Source organism: Gallus gallus, chromosome 5, assembly GCF_016699485.2.
Source record: "Gallus gallus isolate bGalGal1 chromosome 5, bGalGal1.mat.broiler.GRCg7b, whole genome shotgun sequence".
Lineage (NCBI taxonomy): Eukaryota > Metazoa > Chordata > Aves > Galliformes > Phasianidae > Gallus > Gallus gallus.
In genome coordinates this window covers 43,685,514-43,699,047 of record NC_052536.1, presented here as the reverse complement: position 1 = coordinate 43,699,047, position 13,534 = coordinate 43,685,514, and the positions used below count along the sequence as shown (strand labels likewise).

Below are 13,534 nucleotides of genomic sequence, written 5' to 3'. Positions count from 1 at the left end.
CCATCTCCTTTCCCTTATATTGGGAAGGAAGTGAGCTTGTGGGGAAAGTGGAATCCCCTTCTCTTGACAGGAAGTAGGAGGAAAAAAACATACCAAAGATCAACTGATAGGAAGTGGTGAATGTCTTTGACTCTCTCTGTAGCTCTCTAGTGGAAATAATAAGCAAAAGAATTGTTCAGGATGATCCTTTTCTTGTACCTTGTAAAGGGAAAGGCTGTATTCTTAAATGCTAACCTTAGAATTGGCAGAATTTTGCATCTCTTCTGGAGACCTAAGAAGCTTTGTATTATTTACAGTGGAAAAAGTATTATCATCGCCTCTTAATGCTTTCTGTTCCCTGGCAGTGCCAGGGAACTGCACAATGACAAGTGTAAAGCCTATAGAGAACAATTCACGTGGGGAAGGATATGGGCAGAGGAAAGAGCTGTGACATAGGAAGGCAAGGAGGAGATAAACTGCTAACAGATATTTTCTTTTCCTCTTCTTGTTTTCTTCTTTCATAACTCTTGATTTTTTTATTTTTTTTTTGATGAGGGAAAAAAAAATAAAGATTTTAAAGATTCTGAACCACCGTTGCCCATCTCACTGTACTGTATTGCCTGGTGTGAGGCAAAAATGAGCAAAGCTGGGATCTTGAGGCAAACTTGTGAGCGATAGGCAGTACACACGTTTGGTTTGCTTGTGTTGTTGTCACACACTTTGGACTAAGGATCTTGCATTAGCTTGTACTTGCAGGGGAAAAGGTGAGTGAAGCCTACAGGTAACTTAGCAAAGGGCTGCAGGGTTCTGGAGACAGAACAACTTGGAATTTCTACTTGACTCTAATAGTTTCACACCAAATTATAAGTTGTGAAAGGCTTAAAACGGTTTGAAGGATTTAATATTACAAATTCTTACTTCTCTTGAATGAGAACTTGAAGAATGAATTTATATGTAGCTGTAAGATAGCTTATTGTTTGTTCATATTCTGTTGTAAGGAGAGATTCCCGTGCCTAAAACAGGAGATGAAATCATGAGTTAAATAGAGAATTCAGCCTTTGCTATGGCACTACACCTGGCACCTCTGCAGTATTATTTCTTCATTATTTTTAGAAGAAAACATTCTTATGGAAGCTTACAGATACTTTTTAAATAATACAAAAGTTGTTTCTTACACAAAGTATGATTATTAATTCTGTATAGTGTTTAGATATCAAGAGATATTAATAATTGAATATTTCAAAGCTCTAATTGTTTTTATTTTAGTCCAGCTTTTCTCAAGAACTAAAATATATGTGCGCTGGTCTTGCTGTGGGAAATACAAGGGCAGTTTTTACAGAGTAAGTTGATGAATATTCCTTAATTCCACTTAGATCTGTGAGTTTTACTCTTTGCAGAATCAGTGCTCCTTAGGATCTTATTTAAGGAGCAGTTCAGAAAGCACTTGACGGAGTTGATTAAACTTCAGTGAAAGCCTGTATATCTTAGGGAGTGATTTGCAGCTCTCGATGTAAATATTCCAGTTGGATCTCCTTCATTGCTTGGTATCACTTGTTTTCTGGTAAACGTTCTTTATTTGTATCATTATGTAGTCCTAATGATGAGGTACAAACTCTTCTAAGATTGCTTTGCTCCTGACATCTTCTGTACATAGGCAGGTGGCCTGCTTCATGAAGGTTTTACACTACAGTCATTGTATTGTTTTGTTTGGGGATCTGTTGACATTCATATTATTGACATTCATAAATATTTTATGCTGGTTTGAGCAGTTGGTCATGAAAGTTTCACCTGGAAGAGGATTGTTCTGAAGATAATTCTTGAGCTTTCCTACCTTTTGTCTGTGTAAGCCAGTATGTAAACACCTTCCGCTAAAACTTCAATTCGGTTACTGTTTTGTTAATGCTTAACCTGTGTTATTACTTGAACACTGTATCAAGAGTTTCCACTTCAGTCATGGGCTGTGGTGAATGTTTTTGTTTGTTTGTTTTGATAAAGTGGTGTGCTGATCTCTGTTGATAGAGAAGGCCAAATTTCATTCATACCTTGTTCTTGGTTATCATCTCTGGTTTAAAAAGGCGTGCACTGTCTTTAGACATCTCTTACTTGGATCTGGCTGTTTCAGCTCTGGTATTTGTTAATGAATAAAGTTGCTGTAATTGTGTTACCTAACTTTTTTTTTTCTTTAGCTGTTACGTGGTGTATACTGTTATTGCACGTTGAGCTTGCTAACCATGAGATGCTTCTGGGCTGAATCTTGGTGACCTCATAGTGATTCATCGTACAGTAATGACAGACCTCATAGCAAAATCACTTCTGTAATAGCTTCTGCTGATGAATGCAAATGGATTTTAACATGGAACGTTTTCCAGCCCAAACTACTGTAAGTTTGGGTCATTAATCTCAGTTATCAACAATTTTATTTTTATTTCAGCTTCTGATATGCAAATGACAACTTTGGGGTAGAGTTCTACAGCTTCAATCTATGCTAATAACGGCAGTGATTGTTTTCTGTTGCCTTTTCCCCAGTATTTCATAGTTCTGAATTTCCACATGCTGTATTACAGTTAGCTAATTCTTCAGAAGATTTTTGTCATCTTTGGCTGTGCAAAGCTTTGGTTTCCAGGCCTACTGGACTAGGATCAACAACTTTCAAAACCTGAATATTTTTCAGCTCAGATGATCTCTTTCTTAAACACCTAATGTTATAGAAGGTGAACGGTTGTCTCCACAGTTATCTCAGTTGTGATTCTAGAGTTCAGAATAGCATGAATTGTAGTTTTCCTTCTTCAATGTGAGTTCAAACTGTGGCTGTGTTTCATTTTTGCTTTTTTTTAATCACCTCAAGAACTACCTGTATTTTTCATAGCTGTCCTTTAGGAATTTGATTTTAAGTTTGTAAGATGGTTCCTTATACTGATTAGATGGAACTTTCGTTCAGTGGCCTGACAATTATTAGTTGGTGATAGTCTTTCAGATTGAAAGGACTGTGGGATGTTTTTTACTTGCCTTCACAATAGATCTCAGTTGCTGAAATGAGTTACAATCCAAGGTGTAATTTAATATATTAAACAGAAAACTAATACAGCATCCTAGATGTGTTTTCGTCAGTGTCTAATGAATAGCAGTTGTGAAGCTTTGGTTCTGTGCTGTGCTGTTGGTTGGTTTTCTTTTTCTTTTTTTTTTTTTTTTGTTCTCCCCTCCTCCCTCTGAAAATAGTGTGCAAGTTTTGCTTAATCTCAAGGAGAAACACCCCTGTTCACTCGGAATAAGGAAGTAGTCATTCTGCTTTACTATCTTGCACAGGGCCATCTCAAAGTTCAAGTGTAATGCAGGTGACAGTGTGAATTCCTCTGTCGTGTGGAGATACTCCATCAAATAGAAGCATTTTGTCCTGATTCCCAGAATCAAATAGACTGCTCTGCTTCCTGGGAGCTGAGAACAGCAATACATGCTGCTTCATGCTTTGGTGCCTCTGCATGTGGAGGTTTGTTTTCACAGTGCAAGTCTTTCTAGACATTTGTGTTTATCAAAGGTGATAGTTGAGACCAACACCATTGTTTTCTCTTTGTTTTCATGGATGGCCTTTGTCTGGCCTTTCCTTCTAGTCAGTTTCCTTGTTTCTGAATTACTCTGTTGTATTTTGCCATCACTCTAAGCTCTGTGTCCTCCTTGCTGTGCTGGCCCGATGCTAGATACTGTCGATTATGTTCTTCAGGAGATGTGTAAATACGAACTTTTCCTAATTGGGTACCTATGCAGTTAGCTTGTTTTCTTGAATGTATTGCGAGCTTACTGTGTGTTTTTTCACTGATGTGCTCGTGTCATTTCTACTGCTGAGCTATGTGTAGCTTCATGTAGTTTGTTGAGAAACCACTGTCCTACTGACTTGGGCAGTACTTCCTTCATCTCCAAGTTTAATTCCCTTCCTTTGTGCTGTTCTGTTAATGAAAAAAAAGGGCATGGAGAAATAGTTCTGTATTCAAAGCTGCTTTCCTTGTACTTACCTCTTAAATTGAGCTGTGTTTGCAGTTACCGTGTCTGAATGGCATCATTGCATATGCTGAGATGCTGTGATACTGCAGCTGGAAGGAGCCTCACCAATGACTGTACATCCTGTTGCACTCCTGCCCTTGTATGGGTTGCACAGGTAGTTGTTGGGTCATGTTCTCTTAGTAATGCTAGCGTGGCAATGAGTTGGGGATGGGAGAGGTTTCTCACTGTTCTGTCATTGATTGTGAAGGCCTTCTTGCCACTGCCCTTTAAGGACTCTTGGACTCTTTGGAACAGTTATCTTTTAATTGCTGAAAGCAGTTCTTCTGGGAAGTCTTCTGCAGTGGACACTTGGGGTCCTTAGGAGTGGCTGGTGAATGTAGGAACTGATGTTTGGGAGTAGTGCCCCTCAAAGCAATTCAAGGAGATGTCATATAGCAGTTGTAGTTTTGGAGGAAGCCGTACCACATCTCAGTGTCAAAAGTGCTGCATCTTCTTCTTTCGGGAAATGGTGATAAAGGGCTGTTTTAGTGGTGTCATTGGAAAGAATGGCACGGGCACTACAAGGTCTTCAGCTTGCAGTTCTTGGGTAATGACTTTACAGAGGGACTGAGGCTGTTGCCAGACATGACTCTGTTGGGAGGAGCGCTCTCTAGGAATTGTTGATCTTTTCCTGTAGCTTTGAAGATGTGTTATTAGTGTTTTGATTTATTTTAGATTGAGGATAATATTGCTGCCTTCTTTATGGGGAGTTACTCTCGGAATGTGTACGTCCCTAGTGTCCTCTCATGCCTCCAGGTGTTATGCAGCACCTTTAGCTTCCTGGTCTGGAGGGATGTCCTTTTTTCTCAGTATAATGCCAAAAGAATGAGGAGGGGCTTCTTATCACAAACAGGCATATTTTCCACCATATTCTTTTCCACTTCTGTTATAAAAATAAGATTACAACTTTCAAGACATTTCATCGTTTTTCTAAAGCAATTTAATGTAAAAAAAAAAGTAGTAAAATGGGATTAAGTGGATTGCGCGAAACTGTGGTTCACAGTGCAAAACAGTGGTTCACATTGTAACAAGTACGTAAATGAGTTATTCATCCATCTACTTATTGTCTAATCTCATGACTGGAAAACATTTCGCTACTGTTATTTAATATGGAATGCAAATTAAAATGAGTTTAAGGTATAACTCAGATTAATGGACAGAGTTCAGGACTTGATCCTTTTTTAGGACTATAGCCAGCATTACAAATCATCAGCATGTTATTGGAGATGCAACGTTTCCCTGTTTTCCATTCTCTGTCTTATGCGGTTCCAAGAACATGGCATTGTTATATGACTGTTGCGCATTCTAGAAGAGTGTTTAATTGGAAAGCCTTCTGCTGACAGCTCTTCAAGTGTATGAGATGGTAAAAACCTTTTTGGAATACTGCATAATGGAAGTTTGAAATCAGGATTTTAAAGTGAAAAAACTCTAACTGTTCTGAGTTCAGCGTTTATTTAGCTAGAGTCTAGAGAAGTTCTGTCTTGAATTTCATCAGTGACTTTCAGAGTGACCTATGTAGATATTCACTCAGTCTGGATCTACCTCACTCTCGGTAGACGGGTACGTTATCTGTACTACTGACTTCAGCAATTACTGTAATGTAGCGCTTGCCGCTAATAGTACAGCAAGCTTCTGTTCAATTCATGTGATGCATATTAATTCACTGATTTGTAAATGGTTCTGGCACTAAATCTTGCCTACCACATGTATTTCTGTATTTTAATAACTACTTCTGGGATCAGCTCAAGAATAATTTCTCTATGATCTGTTTTTTATTACATGTTATATTAGGATAGCTTGTAGATGTGCTTGCATCTGCAATTGTCATGTACTTCTATTCATACAAGGGAGAAAACTCTGAAAGTTTTTAGGCTTTTTTATCTCCCAGTAATTTTAAGTGCTCTTTGTGCTTATTCCAAGCTTGATTAATCCCCCATAAAACTGGATGTTAGGAATTGAAAATGGTATTTCAGATGAGATTTCATCAGTGCTTTGCATGAGAGCACTGTTAGCCTATCCCCAATGGATGCATTTGTGTGTGTTTACAGATTCCTAGGATTGTTGAAATAAGTCGTGAGTTTTGTTTTTCATTTATTTAGTGTGTTTTTTGTGCTTGCTCGTTCTTTGCAGAGAGATGTCTTTCTGAAGTTTAGTTTTCTGTTTGCTTTGAGCTGTTGGAATTACTACAGTTTAACAAATAATATGAATTTTGATAGTGAATTCAGAAAGCATGTGGTCCTCATGAAGTTTCTCAGACATATCACATTCTGGTTTGTTTTGAATGGAGGAAGCTGACTTTGTCATCTTCTTTTGGTTTTCCTTTTTATTTTTTTTTATTTTTTCCCCCTAAAACCAGCCTTTAGGTTACTGTGAGGCTTTCTTTTAGCAATCGTGACAGCATATGCAGCTTCTGGTGCTTGATACTGCATCCCTAATTGTGCTAGTAGAACTGTTTATGCAGCTGCTTGTTGAAGTGGATCATGAACTGAACTTGGCTTGGAATATGAAACTTCTTTACTTTTTTGGCTTCCTACTTTTAGTCTGTATAATTTCACTAAGCAGCTTTATTGTATGTGCTGCCATCATGTTAATAGAAGTGGATGGCTAATATTATGGTAGGAATGAGAGATGGAAAAAATTGGAGCTGCTTTCTTTCATCAGCCTATTGAAAAAATAAAAATAAAAATAAGGCTCTTCGTTTCCCTGCTTAGAAAAATATGCTAGACAAAATATACTCAGTGGTATAGAATACAAACATGGAGCTCTCTTCCCAGACTCCCCAGTCAATGAAAAAACTCTTTCAGCTTAGGCTTTTCCAGATGCGTTGGCCTTCTAGATTCAAGGTCTTTCACTTTCAGTCATAGCAAAATGTCTTTGTATGTTTAATAATTCTGTGTTAAATGAGTGGTCATTGGAGCTCTGTTTACATCAACTTAAACACCATATAATCCAAGAACATGGTAATATTTAGGGTGTTAGGATTAAGGAAAGATATGATTGCTTTCTAGAAGTGTACGGTTGAAGATTACACAGAAAGCAGTTCTAGACTTTTCTCAGTGGTGCATGGTGGTAGGATGAAAGATAACAGGTACCATCTGAAACATGAGAAATGCCTATTATGTATCAGTACAAGAATACGTTATTGTTGGTGTGGATGAATGTCTGGAACAGTTTGCCCAGGGAAGGCTGTTGGTATCAGCCCCTGGAGCTGTTAATGGCATGAGCACCTGAGCAGAAGTTTGGACTAGATGGGTTTCAGTGAGAATTCTATGAGGACATAGAATGTTGTTCTGCCTTGCTTTTCAAGCTACAGTACAATATGCTGCTGGGATGTCCTTTTAATGCTGCTTATTTTGTTCAGCTACTAACTTATTTTTACTAAAGCTCATAGAAATATGATGTCTCGATGTATTGCATATCTGATGTGATTTTTCTTTTTCCTTCAGCAAATTTGACAGGCCATGCAGAGAAAGTTGGCATTGAGAACTTTGAACTATTGAAAGTCCTTGGAACTGGGGGTAAGATGCATTGTTTTTATAAATTGAATGTTGGAAGCATTACTCTTAAGTAATACTCTTAAATATAGTTTTGTTTTCTCACTGAGTTTTTGGTAATTGGAACATTCTTTATGAAGATGCATTGATTTTGAGCAAACATAGAGCAAAGTTAGAGGTCAGATATTATGACTTGAAGTATCTGCTGAAGATATACTTTCAAAAAAAAAAAGAGATTTGTAAAGGTTTAATACAGTTTGTGAAAAATCTGATCTAAGTTAAGACATGAACTTCATAATTTCATTGAATTTTCAAACTGTGTTTTGATGAATTTCTGAAAAAGCTGGCAGCTTCAGAATACTACTGAGTAGAATTTTCCAGTTCAACTGTATATTTTAACATAGGTTCTACTAGTCTTCTGTAGTAGTCAAGCCCCAGTAGTTTTTAAGATTGAAAATGTTCATTGTTGTACTGTGGATTTTAATGTGATGTCAGAGATTGATAGGATGCTGTAGGATTACTTTTTGTAGTCATCAACATGTCCTATGTTGACAGCCCTGAAACTTTGTTCCTTTTTTGTTGAAAGGATGTTCACAGGCATGCATGCAGATTGAGGGTTATGGCTTTTATTATCCCTAGCATATTTGCATATTAGCAGCTAGCATTGAGACTATAATTGCACAAATTACTCCTATAAAAGGAGCAAAGATTTTTGATGATCACACTTACGTCATGCAGATTCTTTATAAATTTATTATGCCATTAGATCACTGACATTGTATTTTGCTATTTCTGAAGTAATTTTTTAAAAATTTAAACAGTTTAAACTGTTCAATTTCAGTAGTTGGTGATAGGGGGCAAGAAAACATGAATATTTGTGTATGTGAAGAACACAAAGGAAGTACATCTGTCTGTCCTTGTCATACTCTAGTAGTTAGGTTGCTCCAGAAACATCCTCTTGGTGGGCTTCAATTTATGTTGAGGACTGACTGAAAGATCCATGTAAACTTTAGAAAGCCAAGGGCACCTTGAGTACCCTGAAGGGATGTTTTGTAGGAAGTACTGTATTGTATTTAGGAAATCTATGTTGCATTGTTCTAATATGTAGTTTCAATAGTAGCTTGAGATATGTCCTTAAGAAATATAAGGGGTAAGGGGAGCAAGTTCTCTTTGCTTGTCCAGGAGATGATCATCTGAAATTTCAGTGTTTGCACTGATGCGGAATCCCTGGGAACAGGACTGTAGTGGCCTTGAAGAGGTCCTTTCATTGCTTGTCCCAACACACAGTCAGTCATCCTTGCATCGCTCTTGACAGATTCTGCAACCTAGGAATTCTTGTTGAGGACAATTCAATTCCTATTGACAAGCCATTCTGGGAATTGCAATAGGCAAATATTGCTCTCGTTCTTGCAGGAGGTTTCTGAATGAATGGTGCGTTATTTCATAACGGGGTATACCAGTGCTAGGCATTTCTTCTTTAAATATCGTCAACAAAACTCTGCAGCTCTGAACATCATCTTAATTTTCAATGTAATTCTGATTGTTACAGTCAGAAAAGTTTTTGTTCTCTTTATTGAATTAATAGAGCAGAACAAGCTGTAGTATGAAATTGGCCAGTTGTCTAATGTGATCGACTGCTCTACTGTGAGAGTTTGGTTTTTTTTTCAGGAGTATCAGGGCTACTATTACAGAACCACTAAAAACTTTTACAAGTCTACTCTGGGCCTGTTATTAAAATAACATAAAAGCCCTTTGTAATCCCCTCTTTTTTTTTAAGGCAGTTCTAGAATTTCTTTATCATTAAGGAGAATCACTCTTGAAGTTCTCCATCTTAAGCATGGAAATCCAAACACGATATATCTTGCAGAGTATCTGCTGCATGTGAAATGTCTGGGGATGTGCAGTCAGTCAGTATATTTAACTGTCTTACTTAGTGTATTTTTCTCCTGTGCAGCATGCATTGCTTTTTTCCCTTGCAGCGTTTGTAGCAGGGAGATTATTTTATCAAAGCTGTTATTAATAGGAATCTAACCGAGTGTTTACATGCAAACTTTGCTACAAGATCTTAACTGTGTTGTATTGGGAGTTGTGAGGGTCTTGTTCAGGCCTGTAATTTCTTGTTCTCATACTTGAATTGAGATTGGATAAATGAATATGACTGTTCTGACTTCAGTTCTTTGTACCAGAATATATGTTTGCTTGAGGGGATGATAAAGAGCATGAAGAAAACTATCTGTAATCGCAACATTTCAGAACTATTCAGAATGGCAGGCTGTCTTTGGAGACTAGCATTAAATTATACCCTAAAAGAGTCAGCCTCAATTAATATGTGGCCTCTGTTGTCCAAATTTCTGCTGTCATCCTTAGGATTGCTATCAAAAAAAAAAAAAGAGGAAAATGAGGGTGTTTGGATGCTTTTGTATTGATAAGTCAGAATTGCTTTGTTTTGTGGTTTTTATTCCATGAAAATAAGAATGGAGGATATTTTCTTCAATGTATGTTCAAGTAAGTTTTATCTGTGTGTTGGCAACCAGTTATGATGAAGCTAAAATGCCATTTTGCTAAGATTAACTGCCTGTTGGCTGTAGTGCAAGCTATAGGTCTTTATTAGATGGCTTGTACCTTTTGGGGCAAAAATGATGATAAATGATATTTTTCATCGTTTCAGAAATTTGAAGATTTCAAATGTTTTTGGGGCGTTTGTGGTGGTAGGGTGACTCTTGGAACCTAAGCACTTGTCCAAGCAGCCCTTGTCTTTCTGTTAGTGACTTGTCACTGTGAAAATATGGATGAGATGGGAGAGCTCTTTTGTGTTTGTTTTGTTTTGGGGGAGTGGGGGGAGAAGTCTTGGGAACTGCTCGATTCTTTTACTTGTAAGTTCTATGAAGTTGAAGATGTGCGTGGCTGCTGATGTCGCTTAAGGCAAATTAATTCATGGTGACAAAAAGGGCTACTATTGTGTGCTTGGGAACAAATCAGAGAAAAAAGAAAAAGAGGGGCATCTCATGGCTTCTATTTACATGTTGCTCTATTTTTAGGCAAGAGCTATCTTTATTCTGGTAGTTGAAAAGCCTTATCCTGATGTGGGCTTTGAGGTATTACTGCAATACAGCTAATGCTAAATGAGAGCTGAGTTTCTGTTTTTAAAATTCCTCTCTGTGGAGTTAAGCAGAGTGCACTGTTTTCAAAGTAGTTGATGTACTCTGCGGTGTAGATGCATTATATATTCAATATATGTTGTATATTGAAGTTTCAGGCATAGTAAGTGTTGTCTGTAGATATTATTTTTAACTAATTACAATATTTTAAAATGCAGTTCTGTGTGAGGCAACTGTACTAAGTAAACATGATACTCAAAATATGTTAAATTACACTATGCTTAAGCATGTGTGATTGTGGTAGCTTATATAGAGGTTTGGTGTGGTGTTTTTTTTTTTCAGATGATGGCAGTGAAGGTTAATTTATCTTGATTTTTAAGGTTTATTTTTTTAATAAGGTTTATTTGTTAAAAATACAATAAATTAAGTTAGGCTATTTTTTAAATAGTGTTTCTTCATGCTATGGCTTAGTATAATCTCATGCTTTGATTTGCATTTCTTTCTTTTTGCATTCCTGTATGTCTCCTTTGTTCTTCTACACTCACAATTGGCAGTGTGCTGGTTATGGTTTACTTTTTGCTCTTACAAGAAAATCATACACATCCATCTCTTCACCTCAGTCTCACAGGAAAATTCAAGGAAGCCTGAGTTAGTAGCCCTTTAATGAAAGTTGGAGCCCTTTATATTGTGTTAAATAGCTATCATTATGATAAACTTGTAATAGAAATCAGTAACCTTTTACTCTGGTAAAGGTAGAAGGTAGCTACCTTCTACTCTGGGAGCAAATTACTGTTTACTTGGCTTCTCTGCCTTGTCTTTATTCTGTGTAGTATATCCTTCTTTTATATTCCAGCTTCGTTTTGTTCTCATTTAAATCTTTTTTCTTCAGCTGTTCCTATACAACCTTGCTGATGTGAAATTTCCATGTTTCCTGTCCATTGAATTAGTGTTTCCAGCTCTTCTTCCTATCTAGTTAAAGCTTTTTTTTTTTCCTCTGACATGGAAATCCATCCATTCTATAGAACCTAACAGTTAGGTTAATCTAAAGCCTTCAAAAAGCCCTGAGGGGGACGATAGTAAAAGGTGGCTGCAGTGGTTTGTGTATTTCTGCTTGGCTTATTTATTCCATTCTGAAGTATTTGTTAGAAATAGTAATAATAAGAAATACATTTTTCTACACATAATTATTGGTTCTTTTTCTGCTCAACTGTTTCTGCTTCTGATTTCAGTAAGTGCCACTTTCAATCAGGCCGTCAATTGTGCTTAAGGGAGAATGAACGTGGCTGGTGAGCATGAGCACTACTAATCTGGTGTGCCGGATGAACTACAGTCCCCCAATGAGGATAAATGAGAATAAAATTGTCATACATAGAAGAAAATTTTTTTTTGTGTAATCATCTGGAATTAAATGCTTATGTGGAAATTGCTAGCATATATCACCTAATCATTAATACTTATCCACATTCAAGAACTCAAGGAAATTAACTGTTGTAAAGTGACTAAGCTGGTTAAAAAGATGCAATGGAAATATAAAGATTTTCATTTGTAAGTTATGATTGATGTTATAAAACGCTTAAATGGATAAAATAGCAAAAAATCTAGATATAAAGCCTCTCCAGGAAAACAAAAGAACTAAATAAAGAATTCCATCTCAGACTTCCATGTGGAGGATATTTAGAATCTGATTGATAAATTCAAAGTAAATTGGTGGGAGCGGTGTTAGATTTTGATCATCAGTGCACAATCTTGTTAGAGGGAAAGGAATACTGTAGATCCGTCTGAGAGGTCCAAGTGTTCAGACGAAGCTAAGGTTGTGAAATTAAGTTAGATCTTTCAAAAAGTATTGGAGAAAGTGTAACAAATTCTTCTCCCATAAGATTAAAAGGAAGAGGAAGAAAGATGTGAGTTTACTGTGTACAGAAGAATGAGCCTGAATCAGAGAATGCCTGCAAATAATTCCAACCTAAAATTATAGTTGCTTGAAGTCAAATATTAATGTATAGTGAATGGAAAGTGGGATGGCTGACTGGTTTCCTGGTTTGGGAATAGGAAATAATCTTTCTGTATTGAAAGAGCAGACTGAAAAGAAGAAATTGTGTTCACTTAAAGAACCTGAAACGTGGACAACTTAATCCCATTCATCCATCAGAGAATTCTGAAAGAACTGGGACGTGAAATTGGAGATGAGTAGCAAAGCTTCTTACTGGAACTAATGAGTCAGAAGTCATTCAGCCTAATTGGAGAAGAATAATAAATACAATCCTGCATTTAAGAAGGAAGTATAAAAATGATCCAGGCAGCTATCAGTTAATTGATCAGACTCCAGGAGCATGCAGTGCCTTCAAAGAAATTTTGGAAAAGATAATTCAGTTTTGGTAATAATGCAAAACGAGGGATGTTTATCCACTGGTAGATTATCTGACTAATAGAGATTTCATTTAAGAACTTTCTGGAAGGGAATTAAAAATTAAACCTAAAAAAATTAGACATTGCCTGCAATACCTGTTTACCAGAACAGTATTTTTTTTTTTAAGGCCAAGCAAAGTGAAACAAAACCAAAGAGAACGTGCCATAGAAGCAACGTGTTGGTAGAAGGTACTTTGTAAGGTGCAGCTTACCCTCTTTACCACTTTCTGCCTTTTGTATTTATCATTGTTTGCTTGGCTGCTTAATGGAACAAGGAACTTGTTTTTAATAGTGTTGAGAAAAATCTGCTACAGACTCCTGTTTGTCTGATATTTAAGGAAAGATGGCAGAGAATGCATTGTCTTTGGTAATTTAGTGGTGGACAACGAGAATTGAAGATGCGTCTTCATAATGCTGTTGTTCAGTCTTTGAGGTTTTTGCTTGGCTCCTTATGGGGTTTTTTTTACCATTTGATTTTTTTAGCTGCTAGAGCAGAATGCCTTTCTGTCTTTGCTTCCTGATTTT

At 36.8% G+C, this 13,534-nt stretch overlaps 1 protein-coding gene across 6 annotated transcripts in view; it reads left to right on the top strand.

Moving 5' to 3' along the window:
• The window catches only part of RPS6KA5 (ribosomal protein S6 kinase A5), a 133,367-nt gene that overhangs the window by 63,605 nt on the left and 56,228 nt on the right, over window positions 1–13,534 (top strand). For 5 of the 6 annotated variants that reach the window (XR_005860048.2, XR_005860047.2, NM_001012587.3 and 2 more), the window contains exon 2: window positions 7,458–7,529. Coding sequence is in view for 2 of the 6 variants with exons in the window: in NM_001012587.3 (NP_001012605.1) it covers window positions 7,458–7,529 (72 nt within the window). In the remaining 4 variants the exon portion in view is untranslated. Of the gene's footprint in view, window positions 1–4,008; window positions 4,127–7,457; window positions 7,530–13,534 lie in introns of all 6 variants that reach the window. The other variant, XM_046941785.1, reaches the window with a different exon arrangement.